The 22,461-nt window shown below is 44.9% G+C and overlaps 1 protein-coding gene across 1 annotated transcript in view; it reads left to right on the top strand.

Annotated features, from left to right (window-relative positions):
* LOC126156646 (histone-lysine N-methyltransferase, H3 lysine-79 specific-like) overlaps nucleotides 1-22,461 on the top strand; it is a 715,177-nt gene that overhangs the window by 605,040 nt on the left and 87,676 nt on the right. The window contains exons 6-7 of the mRNA XM_049916323.1: nucleotides 6,348-6,511; nucleotides 20,745-20,933. Of these exons, the coding sequence (XP_049772280.1) occupies nucleotides 6,348-6,511; nucleotides 20,745-20,933 (353 nt within the window). The remainder of the gene's footprint in view (nucleotides 1-6,347; nucleotides 6,512-20,744; nucleotides 20,934-22,461) is intronic.

The following is a 22,461-nucleotide window of genomic DNA, read 5'->3' as shown; positions in this document are numbered from 1 at the left end:
CATGTGGTAGAAAGGTATGAATTCATAATTTTACGTGTTTTTTCAAATATCTGTAACTACGATTTAGAAACTAATAGTTACATGTATACAAACAGAAAAGAACATTCTTTAACAGCCGTAAAATAAAAGCCCACTGAAGATGCTGCAACTGCAAGGAAACATGTTTGGGTTAAAAAACAAAATTTTGTTTCGCTAAAGGCGGACCTTATCCAAAAACATATGTATTGTTAAAGCAAACACGGAAAAAAGAGCTTCAACCCCAAGATGAAAATAAAGTTTACTGGGTAGTAAACACGCGTCTGCTACGGCTTAGTCACGGTTAAATTATTTTCGACTGCTCGATAAAAGCCTCCGATATACTTTTCACTTCAGCGATGCTCGTCCTGAGTGGTTTCTAATACGATCTAACGGTCTCTTCTGTTACGAATTCTTGGTCTTCTTTCCTCTTTGAATTCAGCAACGGCACGCACTGTCTATTAACCACCCACTCCTCTTGTTACATCGGTGGCCACCATTTCGTTTTCACTGCAGACAGGAATGCATTTTCTACCTCAGTCAGCTACCTTACCCAATTTCATGTTTTCCTCTATCAATCCCCTTCACGAATCTCTCAATTTCTCACTGAACAACCATTAGCCTCTGAATAGTTTCCGCACTTGAAATTTATATTCTCATCCATAGGTCAGATATAAAAATACAATCTGATTGTATACTTCTAGTGTTTTCGTCCTCAAAACATTAAGTAGTTCGAATAAAATAATTTTGGGTCGTAGTTGCGTCATTGTAAAACAGTGAAGCAACTAAACTGCCGACTTTTCGACCGACCTTGAAGCGCGATCATCCTCAGGTTCTTAATGGCGGTCTGCCGAAAATAAGACCCAGATCTTAAGTATTTAACACTATTGTATGGGCTCCTCATTACTTTTCAGGTGATAAATGCTATTGGAACTGTTCATTACATTTTAAAACTCTAGGTATGTGATTCGCTCCAAAAGTGTACTATTCTCTTTTCTCTTATTTTGGCATACAGTTATTTATCAATATTAATAGCCGGGAAAGACGTGTGCTGCTCACATGGTCACTGCCAATTCTGAGCGGCTAGCGGTTAGCTGGGCCATGTCCTCTGGAATGACAATTTCATAAGGTAGGCATTACAATTACGAATAACTTAAACATCAAATGGCTCTGAGCACTATGGGACTTAACATCTATGGTCATCAGTCCCCTAGAACTTAGAACTACTTAAACCTAACTAACCTAAGAACAGCACACAACACCCAGTCATCACGAGGCTACGAATAACTTAAATTAGAATGAACAGACAGACAATGTTGTGGGGGGATAGTGAACCTAAGACTGTCTGTTATTGGCAGAACACTTAGAATATGCAACAAGTGTACTAAAGAGACGCCTGTACTACGCTTGCGTTTTACTGCGCGATATGGTATGCGCACCACAGAGCACTGACGTAAGACATCGAAAAACTCCAAAGAATAGCAACTCGTTTTCTATCATCTCAAAATAGGGGAGAGAGTGTCACGGATATGATATGCGAGTTGCGGTGGCAATCATTAAAACAAAGGCGATTTTCGTTTTGGCGAGATATTTTCGCCAAATTTCAGTCTCAAACTTTCTCCTACAATTGGCGCCCACGTACATAGGGAGGAATGATCATCGTCATAAAATAAGAATAATCAAAGCTCAAACGGTAAAATTGAAGTGTTTGTTTTTCCCACGCACTTTTCCGCAATGTAACGGTTGAGAAATATTTATAAATTATAGAGCACAGCAATCTGTCGTCCTTTTTTGCAGGTTTTATTTGGCAAACCCAGATTTCGGCTAGTGCCTAGCCATTATCAATGCACTATTTCATAGTCTCAATGCATGTCGGTTCTCTGCTCTTCGGATGTCAGTCACAGTTCTTTGAATACTCAAGAACTATAACTGACTCCCGAACAACAGAGAACCGACATGCATTGATAATGGCTAGGCACTAGCCGAAATCTGGGTTTGCCAAATAAAACCTGCAAAAAAGGACGACAGATTTCTGTGCTCTATAATTTATAAATCAGACCACAGTCTCAGAGTGCAAAATTGTTCCTAATGGAAGGTTACCTGAGGTAGAAAAAATGGCTTGCATGAAGCCTCATCCACGCACATAATTGTGAACTTCAGAGTAATCATGCAGATTTAGAAATACACTACTGGCCATTAAAATTGCTACACCAAGAAGAAATGCAGATGATAAATGGGTATTCATTGGACAAATATATTATATAGAACTGACGTGTGATTACATTTTCACGCAATTTGGGTGCATAGATCCTGAGAAATCAGTACCGAGAACAACCACCTCTTGCCGTAATAACGGCCTTGATATGCCTGGGCATTGAGTCAAACAGAGCTTGAATGGCGTGTACAGCTACAGCTGCCCATGCAGCTTCAACACGATACCACAGTTCATCAAGAGTAGTGACTGGCGTATTGTGGCGAGCCAATTGCTCGGCCACCATTGACCAGACGTTTTCAATTGGTGAGAAATCTGGAGAATGTGCTGACCAGGGCAGCATTCGAACATTTTCTGTATCCAGAAAGGCCTGTACAGGACCTGCAACATGCACTCGTGCATTATCCTGCTGAAATGTAGTGTTTCGCAGGGATCGAATGAAGGTAAAGCCACGGGTCGTAACACATCGGAAATGTAACGTCCACTGTTCAAAGTGCCGTCAATGCGAACAAGAGGTTACCGAGACGTGTAACCGATGGCACCCCATATCATCACGCCGGGTGATACGCCAGTATGGCGATGACGAATGCACGCTTCCAATGTGCGTTCACCGCGATGTCGCCAAACACGGATGCGACCATCATGATGATGTAAACAGAACCTGGATTTATGCGAAAAAATGACGTTTTGCCATTCGTGCACCCAGGTTCGTCGTTGAGTACACCATCGAAGATACTCCTGTCTGTGATGCAGCGTCAAGGGTAACCGCAGCCATGGTCTCCGAGCTGATAGTCCATGCTGCTGCAAACGTCGTCGAACTGTTCGAGCAGATGGTTGCTGTCTTGCAAACGTCCCCATCTGTTGACTCAGGGATCGAGACGTGGCTGCACGATCCGTTACAGCCATGCGGATAAGATGTCTGTCATCTCGACTGCTAGTGATACGAGGCCATTGGAATCCAGCACAGCGTTCCTTATTACCCTCCTGATCCCACGGATTCCATATTCTGCTAACAGTCATTGGATCTCGACCAACGCGAGCAGCAATGTCGCGATACGATAAACCGCAATCGGGATAGACTACCATCCGACCTTTATCAAAGACGGAAATGTGATGGTACGCATTTCTCCTCCTTACACGAGGCGTCACAACAATGTTTCACCAAGCAACGCCGGTCAACTGCTGCTTGTGTATGAGAAATCGGTTGGAGACATTCCTCATGTCAGCACGTTGTAGGTGTTGCCACCGGCGCCAAACTTGTGTGAATTCTCTGAAAAGCTAATCATTTGCATATCATAGCATCTTCTTCCTATCGGTTATATTTCGCGTCTGTAACACGTCATCTTCGTGGTGTAGCAATTTTAATGGCCAGTAGTGTAGGTATATCACCGTATATCATAGTATTTGCGCTGCACGTTGCGGTCATAGAGCTAGTCTCATTTAGAGTTGCCACTACCTTCTAGTAGTGCAGCGATCTTCTCGGCGCAACAGCTAATCGTTCTTTCAGGACTGTTCTTTCTTAAGACTTGTCGTTGGTTTTCCGTGGGAGACAATCAAGATCATCGTCTTCCAAGATAAGACCTTTGGGCCTGTTCCATCTCGGAACTGTTAACGTCACCTCTTTAAGGAACGTTCAACGTGTCTCTTTCCGGTTCGATTACATCGTATTGGAACTTTAGTCATACTGTCACTAGACCTAAAGAGGAAATGGTCTTTCCAATCGTCACTTTTTCAGTTATACTTGTTATGAGTTTAGCTTTTTGTCATCGTCTAATATCAGTATTTCTTTTAATGAATATCTCGCTTCAAAACATAGGATTAGATTCGTCATAATCCCATGTAATACTCTCCAGATTTCCGGAGTCCCAAATAGTCTTTTCCAGATACTTTGCCCACTATGGAATGTAGGCTATCTTTTTCAGCTGCTCTTCAAATCGTTCGCACAACTGAAGAAAGGAGCACGGATCGTAAACGGCTCGCCAGCCTCCAACAGCATTGTCCTGAAACCAAACAAAAATGAAATAGGAAGACACAAAAATTTTGGAAAACACATTCTACTATTTGGACTGCCTACAAGGAAGCTATCGAAATACGGCTACATGAGAACCTTATCAACAAGAACAATGGATTTCAACTTGACTAAGTGTGTGAATCGATACTGACAATTCCTAAAACGCAGCGGAAACGGAACACCGACCACGGCGAAAGCGGAGCGCAACTGAGGGCTATCACCCGAAACTCGAGCGCGACCTATCCCCACAACCGCATAGCCCATACACAGGGTCAGTGGCGGCGGTAGGGTTGGGGGGGGGGGGGAAGGAGGGGCTTCCGTTGTATATATCGCACCCACTGGTCCAGGATGTCAGTCAGCAGCAGTAACCTGATAATGATGGGACGTTACGGTTTCGAAAATTCGTTCTACAACGCTCTGTCAATCCGGCTACATGCTTAGGAGACTTTCATGCAATATGTGTACCAGTTACGGGCTGTTTTATACACCAGTTCAAGCGAGTTCTAGGCTGTGTTTGAATTTCCGCATGAGAAAAACAAAATATCAACAGTTAAAGACAAAACAGACACCACACACAGCGTTCTTCCCTTCACACTGAGGTGACGTGATGACTCAAGAAAGGGCAGTGTGTACTGTTAGTTGCTGCTGAAAATATTATTAAATTCGTATCAGTTCGTTTATTATTCTTATTGTTCTATCATTTGTTCCTACAGGAAAATAAATCGATACTGCCTCTTGGGTTGTTTACGACTATTATTTTGATTATTATTATTATTGTTATTATTATTATCAGTAAAGTTTCTTAAAACTTCACACGCATACGCATACACACAGGGTTGCTGATGTGAACTGTATGTTAAGTCACAAAGTTCACTATAATGCTTATTATAATTTCTGTTCTAACATAGCACTGTCTTCGCTGTCGTGAGCACTGGTGAACTTTCCTCTTGGCCCAATACTCCTTCACTTCTATACTGCGTTGTTGTTATGACTAGTGTTGGATGTTCTAACTTTTAATGTCTGTAGAAAATTGGATTTTTTGATAAAGATTCTGGTCCAGGTCACGCTTGGATCTATTTTCACAACGTATACATATAACTAAACAGATTTTATGCACTTAACGGTCGTCGTTTTTCCTCTGGAGAAGATGTTGAAGATTCTTGACAGGAATCTTTGCCTATCTGTCTAGATTAAATGGTGATTCAACATGAGACTCCTGTTTCTCATAGCTGCAGTGCTGCTATTTGAGCGGACAATTGCACCTCTATACGTACTCTTTCTTTAATAAGACTCACAAATTTCCTCATAGACTCAAAAAGACAGCCATCATTTACTTCTAATCTTTGTACACACACTGCAAACAATTTTAATATACGGGCAGGGGATCCTTAGCATTGTAGCGTGTGTTACATTTTCTTCCAGTTCTAATTTATTATGAAGCGCGGGAAGAATGCCTGTCTAAATTCGTCTGTGCGTGCTATGATTAATCTTGTCTTTTCGGTCCCTATATGGGAGATGTACGTGGGAGGCTGAAATACATGGCTTCGCAACTCTGGAAGTAGGCTTTCGTGGCGGCTCCGTCTTCAAGCGTCTGCCAATCGACGTTTTTTAGCATTACGCCGTAATGCTCTCTCAGGAGTCAAGCAAACCTATAGCCATTTGTGCTGCACTTTTTTTGATATCCACTGTTAGTGCTATTTCGTGTGGGTCCCTCACACGTGAGTGTTATTCCAATATGGAACACAAAAGTATTTTTGTAGACATACCATTTTTCAGGTATTCTTCCAATGCACCGATGTCTGACGTCTGATTTACCTAAGACTGGGTCTATGCGACATTCCATTTCATATCCGTAAACGATCTAACGTCGAAGTACTTTTATGAGATGAATAATTCTGTTTGTGACTCATCGATGTTGTAGTCATAGGAAAGTATTTTACTACGTGAAGTTCCTACTTTTATTTTTCAGGATACTTAAAGCAAATCAGTGAACAGCCGATAAGATGAAAAATAAGTATTAGAGTTACATTTGCTACTCGTATATCACTAATATACTTGTTCGCTTTGTACAGGTGGAGCACTGGTGTGACACACTTTTATTTTGTGCAGATGCAAACGGCGACATTATACCGCTACCTGGAGGTGGCCACGGCAGCGGAAAGAGGGGCCGTGGCGGAGGCGGGGGTGGCGGAGGCGGTGGAGGCGGGAAGCGGCGGCGGGGGCGCGGCAGGAAGCACGGCCGCAAGGCGCGCAGGAGGCTGCAACAGCAACAGGTGCGGCTGCAGCTGCAGGTGCGCCACAGGTGGCAAGCGCGGCTCGCACTAGCGGCACGGGGATGCGTCGCATTAGTCCACTGACAAGGGAAGCTTACATCCAGCGGCTCACCGAGTTTCGCAAGTTAGTGGGCAACAATGCGGGAACACCACAAACACACGAGAATGGATAAATACAGGTCCCTGTCGATTTCAAACTAATTGTATACTACTCCTGCAAAATAGTGGCAAGCTGAGATAAGGATGATGGAGGTAGATAGCGATCACGCACCCTTCTCTAAACTAGACTACAAATGCTCAATAATGTTCAGGTATGGTGATTGTGGAAGCCAACGGAGATGCGACAGTTCATCCTCGTGCTCACAAAACCCACCAAACCAACCCTGGACTACACCAGCTGTGTGAATAGGGGCCCTGTCATGTATACTTGGAACACAGCATCATCATTTGGGAACAAACACTGTACTATGGCTTGGACCTCACCAGCCAAAATTATCACGTAATCCTCGGCAATATGTGACCTTGCTTACGCCAGACGCAAGCTCAACCAGAAGTTGGAAACAATGTGAAACATGATTCATCCCACAAAATGACATTCTTCCACAGCTCAATAGACCAGGTTTCACAGATTCGGCACCAGGTTTTCCTGTCACGGGCCTTTGCATTCACTGATGTATGATTTAGCTGACCATGCAATTCCCAAATGGCTCAAATGGCTCTGAGCACTATGGGATTTAACATCAGAGGTCATCAGTCCCCTACTTAAATCTAGCTAACCTAAGGACATCACACACATTCATACCCGAGGCAGGATTTGAACCTGTGACCGTAGCAGTCGCGCGGTTCCGGACTGAAGCGCCTAGAACAGCTCGGTCACCGCGGCCGGCTGCTATTCCCAGCTGACGGTCCTCCCTTCCTGTTGTTTGGTGCTGATAGGGTTAGAGACTGCGACATTCACTAGTGCAGTGACTTTTGAAGCTTTCGTCAACTTATTTTTCGCCATAACTCGCGTCAGAGATAGTGCGTTACGACTTAATAAATGATGTTTCTTCGCTTTCCCTGTGTGAGGTAGAAATATTCGATCCCGTGCCTCTTGAAACACGAAACACTTCGGCTTCCTTGGCTATGGGAGTACCCACCATACGATCACGAACAATCTGCCACATCCGTATTCACTTAGCTGCGGCATAATGTACTCACAACTACACGGAACCCTGTTGTCACCGCGACTGACACCTACAACGTGTTGTGGACACAGGACAGGTGCCGTTCGTAATGAAGCACCACAGGGAAACCTGCAACCTTGGGTGGCGTCTGCATTTATATTCAAGCATGTATTTCTCGCGGTGTTTTATTATTTTTGCCTAACTCGTCGAGATTAAAAAATGAGGCTCTAGTGCAATGCTCTTCTCAAGCATCCTGTGAAATCGAGGTTAAATTTTTATAAGCCTGTTTCGTATCACACGAGCACACCAGTTTTTAAGCTGCTATATTAACCAGCTGAGGCGGCTGACTACAACTTCAGCCGTGGTGCGTTCGAGACTCTTTTTTTTTCAATGTTCCTCTGGAAATTTATATCGTTAGAACGAATTTTTTTCGGAATTGGGCAATAATATTGATAATAATAATAATATAATAATAAGAATAATGTTAAATTAATAATCCATGTGGTATGTTTGTAGCGACATTTGATCAAGGTGAATATGGAATACTGATAAAATGATCATTTATAGATACATCAAGCGCGTGTGAGAAGTACTGTGTGCAATACCCAGAACTGGTACACCGTGGTCTGACTTTACTGTAATATGCGTGTTAATCTATTGATAATTAAAAGATCATTTTATGACTGTTCCACCCCACGGAAGCACCTCAATGATTGTTATTATTATCATTATTATCATCGTTATTATTCCTAGTGTTTCCTCCCGAAGAAATAGTATTTCTTGCAGTATGCAACGGTTTGGTAGAAAATTAGAAAAAAAAGTCCGATTATGCAACTCAGTGCTCGCTGACTGCTAGTCTACCGCTTTAGTTGAGTGCGCCTATGCCGCTTCTCGACAGTTGGTGCTCTATCACAGTATTCAACTGACTCGCAAGCTATTCTTTGACATCATCATTGGGACGATACTCGATCTGTTAATTTAAATTGTCGATGGGGGGAGATACTCGATCTGTTGATTTAAAACAAGTGCGGATAAAAATCATCCGTCAAAATCGCGAATTTTCTTAATTATTACCGATTTCGGCTCATTGTCGAGCCGTCCTCAGATCAATCTAAAACGTTGTTCAGTGTATGACAGTCGTTACGCATCGTCGTATTCTTAATGCTAGTCACCATAAAATGAAAAATCGCTCATTTCGATTTACCCTCAGTTGTTTATTTGTCCCATTCGTCAAATGCCGGTTTCGGTTATTAACGATAATCCAATATAGGACACAATAGACTGGTTAAAAGCATCCCATATTCCTTTGAAACTCAACAAAATAGAAATTATCCAGTGAAGTAGTACAAACAATTTGTCTTAGAATACTGACAGTCATGTCAAATAGGCAGACATTACAGGAGAAACACGGTTTGTGTTGTCGGTGGGAAGTGCTGTCGCATCCTTTATACAGCCTAGACATGAGTCCACCAGATTTCGAATTGTTCCCAAAGTTGTAAAAACCTGTTCGTGGACATCGTTACCTTTCTCTGGAAGAGCCTTCCACCACTGTTATCCGCTCCATTCGACGCGTGAACAGAAGTGGTGTCCTGGATACAATAACATAGCTACCGAGACGTTGGTTCAGTCGTAGAGAAGCAGGGAGACTATGAAGGACTGTAAAGAGATATTGAAGAAAATAATTAAAAAAAATTAACTTGTAATTAAAAAATAGTGTGCATTATCTATGAAATGTCCCTGGTGTGTATGGATTTTCTGTAGTAAAGCACTTTTGCTTAAAAAGAAGTCGAAGTATGTGTGTGTTTTGTCTAGCGATTTTCAACTCGATACCTACAGTGAAACCGTGCCTTTAATTTCTGTTTTCCGTGTCCACTAATGTAGTGTCTAATGGTCCAAGAGACAGGATCGACAAATTATTGGAACTGATCCATTTAATTGGGCCTGTTGGCAGCACTTCCTCGCCATTAACCACCCCCTCCACCCCTCCCCCCAATCCCAGAGGTCCAATCCAGAAGCAAGGTTGCGGGGTAGGCAGGCACAGGCCAGGGGTCCACCTGTTGCGCCCACGGTCGCCGCGCCGCGGAGCAGGCGTGCCCCTGCCCTTAATGAACCACTCCGCGAGCTGCACGCACCGTGTCCCCTATCTGGACGACCCATTTCGCCGTTAATTGGAGGGACAGCAGCCGAAATTTCGTCTTCCCGCCGGCCTTCCTCGCCGGCGCATTAGCGGAGGAATCCGCCTTATCTGCGACGCGACGCCGCGCGACTTGGAACGCACATTCCTGGGTACGGACTCCTCACTGACCTTCCCTCTTTTTGCGACAAGCTTACGATGAGTCCGCTACCGGTACCTCAGAAAAAGCCGGGACAAAAATGCAAGAGCAAGCTGTTGGCATCGAATGAACTCTTTCCTTAAATCTTTCGAATTCAGTTTACCATGTGTATCGTCTTATATATTCTTACGATGTAAGCAACCCAGATACACAATGTGAGGCTGAATCTCGACGAACGTAAAGAAGCAAAGGTGATGCGAAACTTTGGTGTCTCATGAGAGAACGGCATTCGGATTGTTACTTACCTTGATATATTAATTTATGCATTACTTACCTCGATATATTAATTTATGCATAATTTAGATTATTCTCTGCGTTTATCAACATGGCCGAAGCAGGCAACACACTGTAATGCCGTAGTTCTCCGACTAGACATGAACGCGTTACTAGAGTTTCAGCTCTTGATATAGGATACTATTTGCACTTGTTTCCGAATGTTGTACAATAAAGAAGTAAGTGGACACTTCCTAATCATAATCTCGGAAACTTTACAGAGCTAGGTAAAGGTTAGGAATGACAACAGCCATCAGACGAATTCAGAGGCGCCTTTAGGATCGTAACAGACCAGAATACGCCAGATAAAAGTGGGTGCGAGCAACTTAAATGGGGATCTTTGGAAGAAAGGTGTAGTTGACGCGAAACCCTGTTGGGTTAATTTAGCGAACAGGTATAAGAGGAACTCTGGAGAAATCAGGGCAGGTAAGAGAAGCAGTCATTTTATCCTCGCTCGTTACGCAATTGGATTAGGACATGATATTGGAACGAAGTATCCTCCAGAATATGCCAAGCAGACCGTAAAGAGGGTATTTCAAAGTTATAAAATTTAAACTAAAAATTAATAAAATTAAAACAGTCTTGATGGCAAAAAACATTTATTAAAAATGGCAAACGGTTTTGGGCCAAATAGCGACACCATCAGACCACATGAAGTGAAATGTAAGTGCAATGTAGATTTCGAGGAAATCACTAATAAGAGTTAATGTAAGGTACGTAAAATTTGAGGGAAATTAAAATAAGTTATAACCATGGCGGTAGGTGGGGGTGGTGAGTGGAGCAGGTATCGTGTATGCACGAACGTCAGCTGCTGCTTAGTGTACGAGGGCTGTGGCTTAAGTACTGGATGGTCCACGCACTACATATCGCAATAGGTCAGCAACAGCTATTCATTTATGCATTACGCAAAAAATATAAGTGCTGTACAGGTAAATCAGTTGTAAAAAGATTAATAAGAAGTTACATAATATTACACGAATGTCTGCTGTATAAAGCAATTTGTCAAATTGCATTTCAATAGATGATGGACAATGTACAGGAGAACAGCCAATTGAAATCGCTTGTTGTCTACGGGCAACTGAAGAAAACTCGTAGAGCGTAATTATATCAAAGATAGAACTAAGTGACGCCGTTGTTTTCCGTCCAGGGCTGCTGGAGAACGTTGTGTCAAAGATGCGACAGCAATTGGCTGCCATAGTGCGCTAACGTGCAGGCAAGAAAAGCTGTTGATTTACTTGAAAACCGCGGAAGTTGGAAAGTTGCGAAATTACGTTCCCCGAGCACTACTGCACGATACGCCACTGTCCGACGTCATCGTACAATAACCCACACAGACGCCAGGTGGCAGCATTAGCATAGGAAGGTGTACAAAGTGCATTAGCGGGGACTCGGAAAACAGTGCAGCCGTTTTCGTAATCCGGAAACGTCCAAAACGCATGACCATTGGCTTTCGGGACAAGGGTGGAATAATTTACGAAACGGGTAAGTTGGGCCTTTGCAGCAAGCGCCTGTTTGGTGCACCCATGCTGTCTGCTGTGCGTCGGTAATGAAGGCTGGAATTTGCACAACAATACAACTGGAGATCCACTGAGTGGTGATAATTGGCCTTTTGAGATGAATCACCTTTTGTGCTCTATCGGATGGATGGCCGTTGGCATGTGAGGAATGAAACGCCTGAAAACAGTCTCTGCAACAATTTTCAGAAGGATCCTGGCCAGAGGAAGGAGTGTTATGGCGTGGGAAATATTTTCATGGCATCACGTGGGTGATCCCATCATTCAAGGAAGCACAAAGGATTAAAACGAACATTCACTTTGCTTTTCCCTGGCACTATGGTGTCTTCCAGCAAGACAATGGAATGTGTCATATGACTTGCAGAGTATGTGCTTGGTTCGTAGAGCACTGGCATGAGTTTACTGTACTCCTCTGGTCACTAAAATCCCCCATTTAAACCAAATCGAAAATCTGAACGCCAGATCGGACCGTTTGCACCAGGAAACCGAGAAACGTAGCGCAGCTGGGCAAGGCACTGGAATCGGAATGGCTCCACATCCATTGCGGTTCCTTCCAGAACCTCGTTGTCTCTCTTCCTGCTCGTCTCGCACTGGATCGCGTAGCAAAAGGTGGTCATTCGGGCTTTTGACATGTGGTCACATTGATGTGACTGGACATACTTTCGTATGGATCATACCAACCTGTTACAATCCTAGCAACACCTTTCTGATGCTTACTTGTTAAGGACTCAAGACACTGAAACAATATTCTATAGATGCTGTTTTCCTTATAGATGCTGTAATTTTTGGACATCAGTGCAAACCGGCGAACAGAGAGACAGGAATTTCGCAGAAGCAGCTCTCGCTGCTCGGGCCCGCGGCTGGACCGGTGGCGGCTCCTCGCAGGAGGCTGGGACCCCCGGCGCGCCGCCCGCTGCCGTGATAAATATGTCCCGCGCGGCGATAGCGACCCCGGCCCATTAAGGCCTTATCTGCGACCGGGGTGGCGTGGCGTACTGCGCGGCCCTCCACAACCTGCTGCGCGCTGCCTTCCACTCAGTTCATACACAGCCACAACTCTCGGACTGTATACGCCCGCTTTCTGTCGATACGGAATAAACTCACCCGACAAAATTATAGTCGCCATTTTGAAAGAGGCCAATGGTCGCTTGGGATCGCTGTAGATGCCGCAGAATCGTTAACATGTGACTTCCCATGGCTGAATATGAACCAAATGACCAAGTAAGCGTTGCTCTTTCTTTTACATCTTCGCCGTAGATAGTCCCAAGATGAAAACTGCCGTGCTCGCACACAGGCAGCCCATTACACTTCGTCTGGCTCACCTTAAGTCCCCAGATCATGGTCCAGAAGTCAGTATCGCCAAAGTCACCGAAGTGGCGCCAAATAGAAAGACTTGCACCAGGAGACCGAACGGTCCCAGACACGGCCTCCGAGCCAGTAATGCCATACGATCATCTCATTTCATTTTTTCCTCTTAATAATCTAATTTTAATCCCACATAAATGTTTGGAACAATCTGAAAGCCGTCTCGAAACGTAGCAATTAACACCACCGCAGATAATGGGTACGTGGGAACCAATCATCACCTAGCGGAACAAGATGGATATGGTTTACTGGAAGAAACTTCCGGACTCTCTACGTCGCCAAACTTAGGCGAGCATCAAGGCTAGAAGTGATGTTACACGGTATTACCGCTATGTCTTCTGGGAGTGACTATATTCATGTACAGTGAGTTCAGTTTTTCAGCTGATACACTGAGGTTTCATAATACCACTATATAATTAAAAACCATCTTCCACTCCATCTAGATAACTGGTACAGAAACCATGTAAAGCTTACTCCTTTATAAAACAGTCCTGATTATGAAAATATTTCTTTAATGATGTGTTACCCAGCAGGACAGTGCAACGTGTCACACAGCTGGCAGTGCACGTGATGGAGCGAAGAGAACTTAGCTGAATCTACCGTACTCCCCTGGCCACCAGAATCTCCGGATTTAAATACAATCTAGAATCCGTGTTACCACCACGATAGGACTGTTTGCACCATGCTTACTTAATCGAGAAACCTAGGGCAGCTGGTCATGACACTGGAGTGCCGTGGTTCCACATCAATTTATGTTGTGTTTCGCCTTTGTAGGGCATCATCAGATTATTTACAAAAACGGACGAATGGAAAATAATAGTTAACGCATGGTCCTTTCATGCACGGCTGTAATAAAATGTCACAGGAATTTTTTTAGGAATCATCGACTGAGAGCCAATCGTAGAGCTACTGTGCTGTGGGATAGACATACGTCCAAATCGAACTAACGGGGGCATATGTCTAGACAATGAACACGAACGGATAAGCAAAGGTTAAAAACATAGAATAAATGGCTTAGTGGTAAGTCAAATAAACTGTTAAATACAAAACAATACCTCCGATACAGTCATGACAGCAGGTGCAATGATGCAGCAATAGGACCACACTTACACAATTACACACATTTTGCTTCACCAAACATAGTGCAATGAAAATCATCTATCATAGTAAAAGACGTTGAGCATGTGTACAATGGAGCATTAGACAGTGCGCTACGTACCATTAAGCACCGGGAACAAATGCAAGTGGTGTTCATAAATAGTTTCCACAACGAAACTAAGATTTATAATACAATTCCAAAATTAAGCTGCAGAAGCACCATGGATAAAGAACAGTAACGAAGTACTCAACACGGCGGGATACACATTAATAATTACAAACATTTAAAGAAACAAATTTGTTAATTGATTCATAGGACGCGCTAGCCATACAATCGGCTACGTAAATATTTTAAAAACTGATATCTGGGCGTCGAGGTACTTCAGATTTTTACTAATTAGGTGATCACTAAGCAGTTGATAATTAACCGCAGCGCGGGTGGTTGGTGCCACGTTGCCTTCAAATTGTCAGCAGATACTCAACGCTGCTTTATCTTCTCTTTTTTGGTTAACAGGTATTCGTTGAATCTAGTCTTAAGCGCCGAACCAGTTTGGCCTACGTAAAATTATTGTCAAACGTTGTCAGTGGTATTGGAAATGGTATCTCCAAAAAATTTTAAAATAATTGCAAACCTTTTCTAACTTTTTCATCGCTTGGATGCTGAAGGTCAGATATTTAACATGTTAACTCATTTGTCAAGTATTCAAAAGTTTGAAGCTGTTTTATGCAGGACACTTGGATTCCGTTAAGAATCGGGGTTTCACTAATTATTCACTATCTGGAAAGAAGCACTGCGGGCTTAAGAACTACCTGTATCCCATAGCGGTGGGAATGAAAAGGGGGTGAAGAGGGTGATATTAAAGCGCAATTCAGGAACACATTCAGCAATTTTAACGAAACTTGTAAGGTGCCTCTATCTTATTATTTGTATAAAAATACTGCAAAAGTAAGATTCACCTCTAGTACTATTGGGGGTGAGGTGGGGCGGGAGGGCGGATAAGGCTGACTTATAAATGTTCAACCTGTTGTTATTTATTACTTAATTACCGGTACTTGAAATCAGTTTTAAACGTGTGAAATGCAATTTGCTTCTTATTTGTACCGTTCACTGTGTCAAACACATCGCGAGAATGAGCACTTCAACGACCAAATAATTTTGTCAATATGTTTCGGGACCCAAGATGAAACCACACGACTCAACACCACAGATAATTTTTAAAATTCTGTCGGGATTCGTATGGTGTGAAACAGCAGACAATCAGACATATATGTGCGCAATATACACTCCTGGAAATTGAAATAAGAACACCGTGAATTCATTGTCCCAGGAAGGGGAAACTTTATTGACACATTCCTGGGGTCAGATACATCACATGATCACACTGACAGAACCACAGGCACATAGACACAGGCAACAGAGCATGCACAATGTCGGCACTAGTACAGTGTATATCCACCTTTCGCAGCAATGCAGGCTGCTATTCTCCCATGGAGACGATCGTAGAGATGCTGGATGTAGTCCTGTGGAACGGCTTGCCATGCCATTTCCACCTGGCGCCTCAGTTGGACCAGCGTTCGTGCTGGACGTGCAGACCGCGTGAGACGACGCTTCATCCAGTCCCAAACATGCTCAATGGGGGACAGATCCGGAGATCTTGCTGGCCAGGGTAGTTGACTTACACCTTCTAGAGCACGTTGGGTGGCACGGGATACATGCGGACGTGCATTGTCCTGTTGGAACAGCAAGTTCCCTTGCCGGTCTAGGAATGGTAGAACGATGGGTTCGATGACGGTTTGGATGTACCGTGCACTATTCAGTGTCCCCTCGACGATCACCAGTGGTGTACGGCCAGTGTAGGAGATCGCTCCCCACACCATGATGCCGGGTGTTGGCCCTGTGTGCCTCGGTCGTATGCAGTCCTGATTGTGGCGCTCACCTGCACGGCGCCAAACACGCATACGACCATCATTGGCACCAAGGCAGAAGCGACTCTCATCGCTGAAGACGACACGTCTCCATTCGTCCCTCCATTCACGCCTGTCGCGACACCACTGGAGGCGGGCTGCACGATGTTGGGGCGTGAGCGGAAGACGGCCTAACGGTGTGCGGGACCGTAGCCCAGCTTCATGGAGACGGTTGCGAATGGTCCTCGCCGATACCCCAGGAGCAACAGTGTCTCTAATTTGCTGGGAAGTGGCGGTGCGGTCCCCTATGGCACTGCGTAGGATCCTACGGTCTTGGCGTGCATCCGTGCGTCGCTACTGTCCGGTCCCAGGTCGACGGGCACGTGCACCTTCCGCCGACCACTGGCGACAACATCGATGTACTGTGGAGACCTCACGCCCCACGTGTTGTGCAATTCGGCGGTACGTCCACCCGGCCTCCCGCATGCCCACTATATACCCTCGCTCAAAGTCCGTCAACTGCACATACTGTTCACGTCCACGCTGTTGCGGCATGCTACCAGTGTTAAAGACTGCGATGGAGCTCCGTATGCCACGGCAAACTGGCTGACACTGACGGCGGCGGTGCACAAATGCTGCGCAGCTAGCGCCATTCGACGGCCAACACCGCGGTTCCTGGTGTGTCCGCTGTGCCGTGCGTGTGATCATTGCTTGTACAGCCCTCTCGCAGTGTCCGGAGCAAGTATGGTGGGTCTGACACACCGGTGTCAATGTGTTCTTTTTTCCATTTCCAGGAGTGTATGTCACATATGCGTATGTTCAACATCTCGACCTAAAAACTTGTATCAGTTTCAACCAAACATGGTACCCATATTACTTACCACCTTATTCGATATACTGGATGTGAGAAACCAAGACTATGGTTAACGGATCCCTATCCAATGCGAGCTGTGCGCTACCAATAAGACCGCCCGAGCACGCTACAGGGACGGACACAAAGCTTCAAAAAGTCGGTAATTTCCCACTTTTCTATTAATGTCTGGGATCCAGGTGCGTATTCCACTCCGATATGCATTTTGAACTCGTCACAAACGTTCGTCTTAGCAGATACTCTGGTCGGAGTAACAAGATCAAATACAAACCCCTTCTTCCGTTGAAAGAAGTATATGTGCTCCACAAATAATCTTTTTCGAGACATAGTGAAACTCATCTTCCCCTTGCCGACTTCTGTGACACTATTATTACTGCAGATATACAGACACATGACTGTACGAAAAGCTACTATCTAAGTGATTCGTCGATGTAAATAAGTTCGTTATTTAAATAGAGTATTGTCTGATATTCGTAACAAAATGAAAGAGCTGTGGAGATTGCAAGACACTTTTAGGGATCAATGTACTAGCAGCTGACTGCAAGACATAATGCTCAGATGCGAATAAAAGAAACAGAAAAAGCCGAAGAAACTGAAGCTGTGGCTCAACTCTTAAATTCTCCTGATGGTGCTAGGGCCGTTGCAGTAGCACTATGAAATATGTTGACAACGATCCTGATGGGTTTAATGAGATGGTTGTATGCGCGGCTTTAAGACTTTTAAGGATACCAGTACTTCGGCTCCTGGTAACATTTCTAGGTGAGTGATTTGGATGCAGAAGGGATTGGAGAGCAACTGATGTGAGAAAGAATGTTTAATGAGCTTAGTGAAGGGCCAAATGACGGGATGTGGGTGGTAGGAGGTATTGCGGTTGTGAAGGGAAAGCCATCATTTGGAAATTACGCAGATACGTTCTAGTTGATAGGATGAGCTCAGGATGTTATCAGGGTTTGGAAGGGGAAGACGGTAAAAATTACACTAGGAAAGGAATGCAGCGTATATAGACGCTGGACAAGTGGGGCGTGATGACAGAAATATGGCAGCATGGCGTCAAACATGGGAGATAAAGTGTGGTATAGAGAAACGATTTGTGGGCGGGCTGGCGTAGGGAAACCAGATGCTTGAGGTGCGGGAACTTTTATTATTTGCTTCAGAATAATGGTAGGGAAGGATGAAAGGATATGGAGAGTTACGTTGAGTTCATGACGCTCAAAGATTTGGAGTGTATACTTCAACTCGGCGGGGGGGGGGGGGGGGGGGTAGGGAGGGAGGGAGGGAAGTGGAGATCCATACGACGTCTGCAAGGTGACAATGAGATGGATGAAGTCGTGTAGGTGTATGAGGCGGTCGCGTGGTTTAGTCTTCATTTTGGTCAGTTTTCTTTCATAGTGGCCTTTTTTTTGGCTAATTTGTAGGTGTGGATTACATGTTAGCTTTGGTGGAATGTTTGGTCAAGGTATTTTAATGTTTTAATTAGGTGAAATAAACGGTTGTGGACTGTAAGAGATCTCAAGTTCAGGGGGTTTTCCTGTAATTATTATCTGTAATTATTTTTTTTTGTACTTTTCATTCTCTACACCGAAAGATAGAGGAGGCTGTACTGGGCTAGCTGGTAGCGGTGCATGTGGAATCCCAGTGGGGTTATTTCGGCAGGACCCTAAAAACCAAGAGAAACATTCCGAAAACATTGGTAAGAATCGAGGGATTAATTCTAAATAGTATGTGCCAGAGAAAAGAAAATTGAAAATCATCTATATGCATTTCAAAAGACCTTGCACAAAATAATGTCATGAGAAATCATGCTAACCCTAGCTTACTCTTGATAATGGTATGAGTGCAGCAAGGAAGAGTGTCCAAAAGTTTCTACCGAAGTTCCAAATCCACCTGAACACACTTGCAGACGATTTTATCCTGTAGAGGGAGCGAATGACACGGTGGTCGATTGCTACGTTTCACCTGTTATTGCAAATGATTCCAGACATTTACTACGGGTTTAATGTCGGGTGGTTTAGCGGGTCATTCGAGCGGTGATAGGGTTCCTGCGTCTTCGTCGAATCGCCGGCCGGTGTGGTCGAGCAGTTCTAGGCGCTTCAGTCTGGAACCGCGCGACCGCTACGGTCGCAGGTTCGAATCCTGCCTCGGGCATGAATGTGTGTGATGTCCTTAGGTTAGTTAGGTTTAAGTAGTTCTAAGTTCTAGGTGACTGATGACCTCAGGTGTTAAGTCCCAATGTGCTCAGAGCCATTTGAACCATCTTCGTCGAACCAGGAACTTCCTCGTGCACCCTGTGAACACAGCTGCTGTCATCTTGGAAGAAACACTGCGCGCCTTGATTCACCTGATACCGAGTTTCTGTGACGTTTGGCCCACCGAACACATGCTGCCTTATGTACTGCTGTGTGCAATCGTCTTTTGCGGGGTAGTCAACCCCAGATGTCCACTGCCTACATTGCGTTCCCAATATTCTCACATAAACTGTTTGAGACTGACGTGCATCCATCGTTAGCAGCAGTTCCTATTGAGCATTCAAATCCACTGTCGTGGACAAGGCGTCGCTCTCGCCTGTGGTCCCTTTCGGTTACGATGTTTCTCCGGACACCGTTCTTAAGCCGGGTTATGTTGCTGCAAGTACTCCCGCTATGATCACTATAAGGTTGCTATATGCTGCCTGTCTCTGTGCTAGAGACTAAGTCTACGGCTCCGAATCGGTGACATGCTGGAACTCACAAGACATACTGACTCGAAATAACTGTGCATAACATGCTCTAACTAATTGGCCCGCCTGTCCGCATCAGCTATCTAAATACTGGCGGCCGAGAGGGCGTTGGCGGCCGTTTCCAGCGAGTCTGTCGTTCGCCTCTACCGATACTCCTGTAACCTCTATGCCACATGCCTTGAGCATACGCCAGCACACTTTGTGTACTGCTCAAGGCCAGCGACAAGCAACTGTTGAACACACTCATCATAGCAGCTGGGAATTCACTGTGCCGTTATTCACGGCCCACTAGAGCAATTACCCGTTCATCTCTGCAACCCTTATATACACTGTGCAGCAGAATTATAGGATCACTTTCACGAAAACCCCGTAAATGCCTCCCATTGTTACGCATAAGTTTGATTTCGGTTCTAAGCAACATTTCTCTGTGCTGTTCAGAGTAACGATACAATGTTCCTTTGAACACGCATGAAAGTCCGGAGGAAATACACTTGGTAAGTGATTTTCAATTAAAATGCCTTCCCTGGACGGGAATATGAATAATGATTTTAGGAGTGCATCTTGTCGACACGTGGCTGACGACATATGGACGTCTGGGTCTGGCAGAAAGTCGTGATCGGATAGCCTAATAGAAAGGCGACTGCTAGTATTTTATCCTTGAGGTACTTACTAACTACTGAGAGGAGCTGTGTGTATACTTATACGAGCACTCATATTTGACAGATACATGTCTGCTTGGGCACTATTTATTTGACGTCAGGTGGATGCATAACATAGTTGAGTGCACCCCAGTTGGGGCTTAATCTTAACTAAGCTGCGCCTTAGTCATAGGCAACTCGGTACTCTTGAATGCTTGATACGTCCTATATCTTCTGGAGGACACGGCAGTGACAAGTGGTATTTTAAATATGTATGGAAGGAAGTGTAATTAATGATTTGACGGTGGGCGGCCGGTAGGAGAGTGGGCTTTTGCTTATGTGCTGTTTGTGCAGGAGGCGGACTGGACGGACAACGTGGCGGGCAGCGATTTGTCGGCCGTAGCGAGCAACAGCACCGCCACATGCCGCCGCCACCGCATGGCCGTCAACTTCGCCGACATCGGCTGGGCAGACTGGATCATCGCCCCAGAGGCCTTCGACGCCTACTTCTGCGCCGGGCGGTGTCCCTTTCCGCTGCCCAACGTAAGTACTGCAATCGGGCGGTCACGGCAATACAATGCGTATAATGCACGTACACACGCGATACCTACACACACACACACACACACACACACACACACATGCAAACTGTCAAGTGGTGTCCGCAGCTCGTGGTCGTGCGTTAGCGTTCTCGCTTCCCACGCCCGGGTTCCCGAGTTAGATTCCTGGCGGGGTCAGGGATTTTCTCTGCCTCGTGATGACTGGGTGTCGTGTGATGTCCTTAGGTTAGTTAGGTTTAAGTAGTTCTAAGTTCTAGGGACTGATGACCATGGATGTTAAGTCCCATAGTGCTCAGAGCCATTTTTTTGTCAAGTGGTGAATCTACAGAAGTCATCGTTATTAGATTCAAGACTTTACTGTTCAAATGGTTCAAATGGCTCTGAGCACTATGTGACTTAACTTCTAAGGTCATCAGTCGCCTAGAACTTAGAACAAATTAAACCTAACTAACCTAAGGACATCACACACATCCATGCCCGAGGCAGGATTTGAACCTGCGACCGTAGCGGTCGCTCGGCTCCAGACGATAGCGCGTAGACCCGCACGGCCACTCCGGCCGTCTTTTGAGGGTCAAATGATAATCTCTCCATCAAGCGTCGATAACTTGTAGATCTTGCTACATTTTACTACAATTTTCTAGCGTTGTAACTTCTTTATTCGCAACAGTATCATCCGCAGAAAGCCTAATAGAACTACCGACGTTATCCACTAGGTAATTTATACATATATTGCGAAAAGTAATGGTCCTGTAACACCCTCTGGGGGTACGCCTGAAGTTACTTTTAAGTCCGAGGATTCTTGTACGTTAAGAATGAAATGCTGTGTTACGTTTGCTAGGGTATCCTCAGCCAAGTCGCAAAGCTGTTCTCTTATTTTATTCATTAGGCGACGGGGGATCTGTAACGAACGCCTTCTGAAAGTCAGGGAACACGACATCGATCTGGGCGGCGACATCTGCTGCCTTGTGGGACTCATGAACGAACTGACCGTTGTTTTCGGAAACAGTGTTGATTCCTGCAGTAGAGATTTCAAGTCTCCAGAAATGTCATAACACATGACCATAGAATCTGCTCCAAAATGACCAATGTCAGCGATAAAGGTCTACAAGTATTTTGCGTCCGTTCGATGACCCTTCTTGAAAACGGAAATGACTTGGGCTTTCTTCCAATCGTTAGAAACTCTTTGCTCCTCCAGCGACCTAAAGTAGATTTCTGATAGAAGAGGAGCAAGTGCTTTCGCATAATCGTCTGTAAACGTACGGGTATCCCATCAGATCCAGCCGATATTCGTTTAATCAGCTGTACCAGTAGAATTTTTATGCTGTGGACGCTTATCCCGATCTCCATGATTCATGAGGGGACAGTAGCGGCCAGTAAAAGTAGGGGAAGACAGCGATTAAAATGTACCAACAAGCCGGCTGCTGTGACCGAGCAGTTCTAGGCGCTTCAGTCCGGAACCACGCGGCTGCTGCGGTCGCAGGTTCGAATCCTGCCTTGGGCATGAATCTGTG

This window comes from Schistocerca cancellata, chromosome 2 (assembly GCF_023864275.1).
Source record: "Schistocerca cancellata isolate TAMUIC-IGC-003103 chromosome 2, iqSchCanc2.1, whole genome shotgun sequence".
In the NCBI taxonomy this organism is placed as follows: Eukaryota; Metazoa; Arthropoda; class Insecta; order Orthoptera; family Acrididae; genus Schistocerca; species Schistocerca cancellata.
The sequence above is the reverse complement of the archived record's forward strand: the minus strand, read 5'-3'. Positions and strand labels throughout refer to the sequence as shown.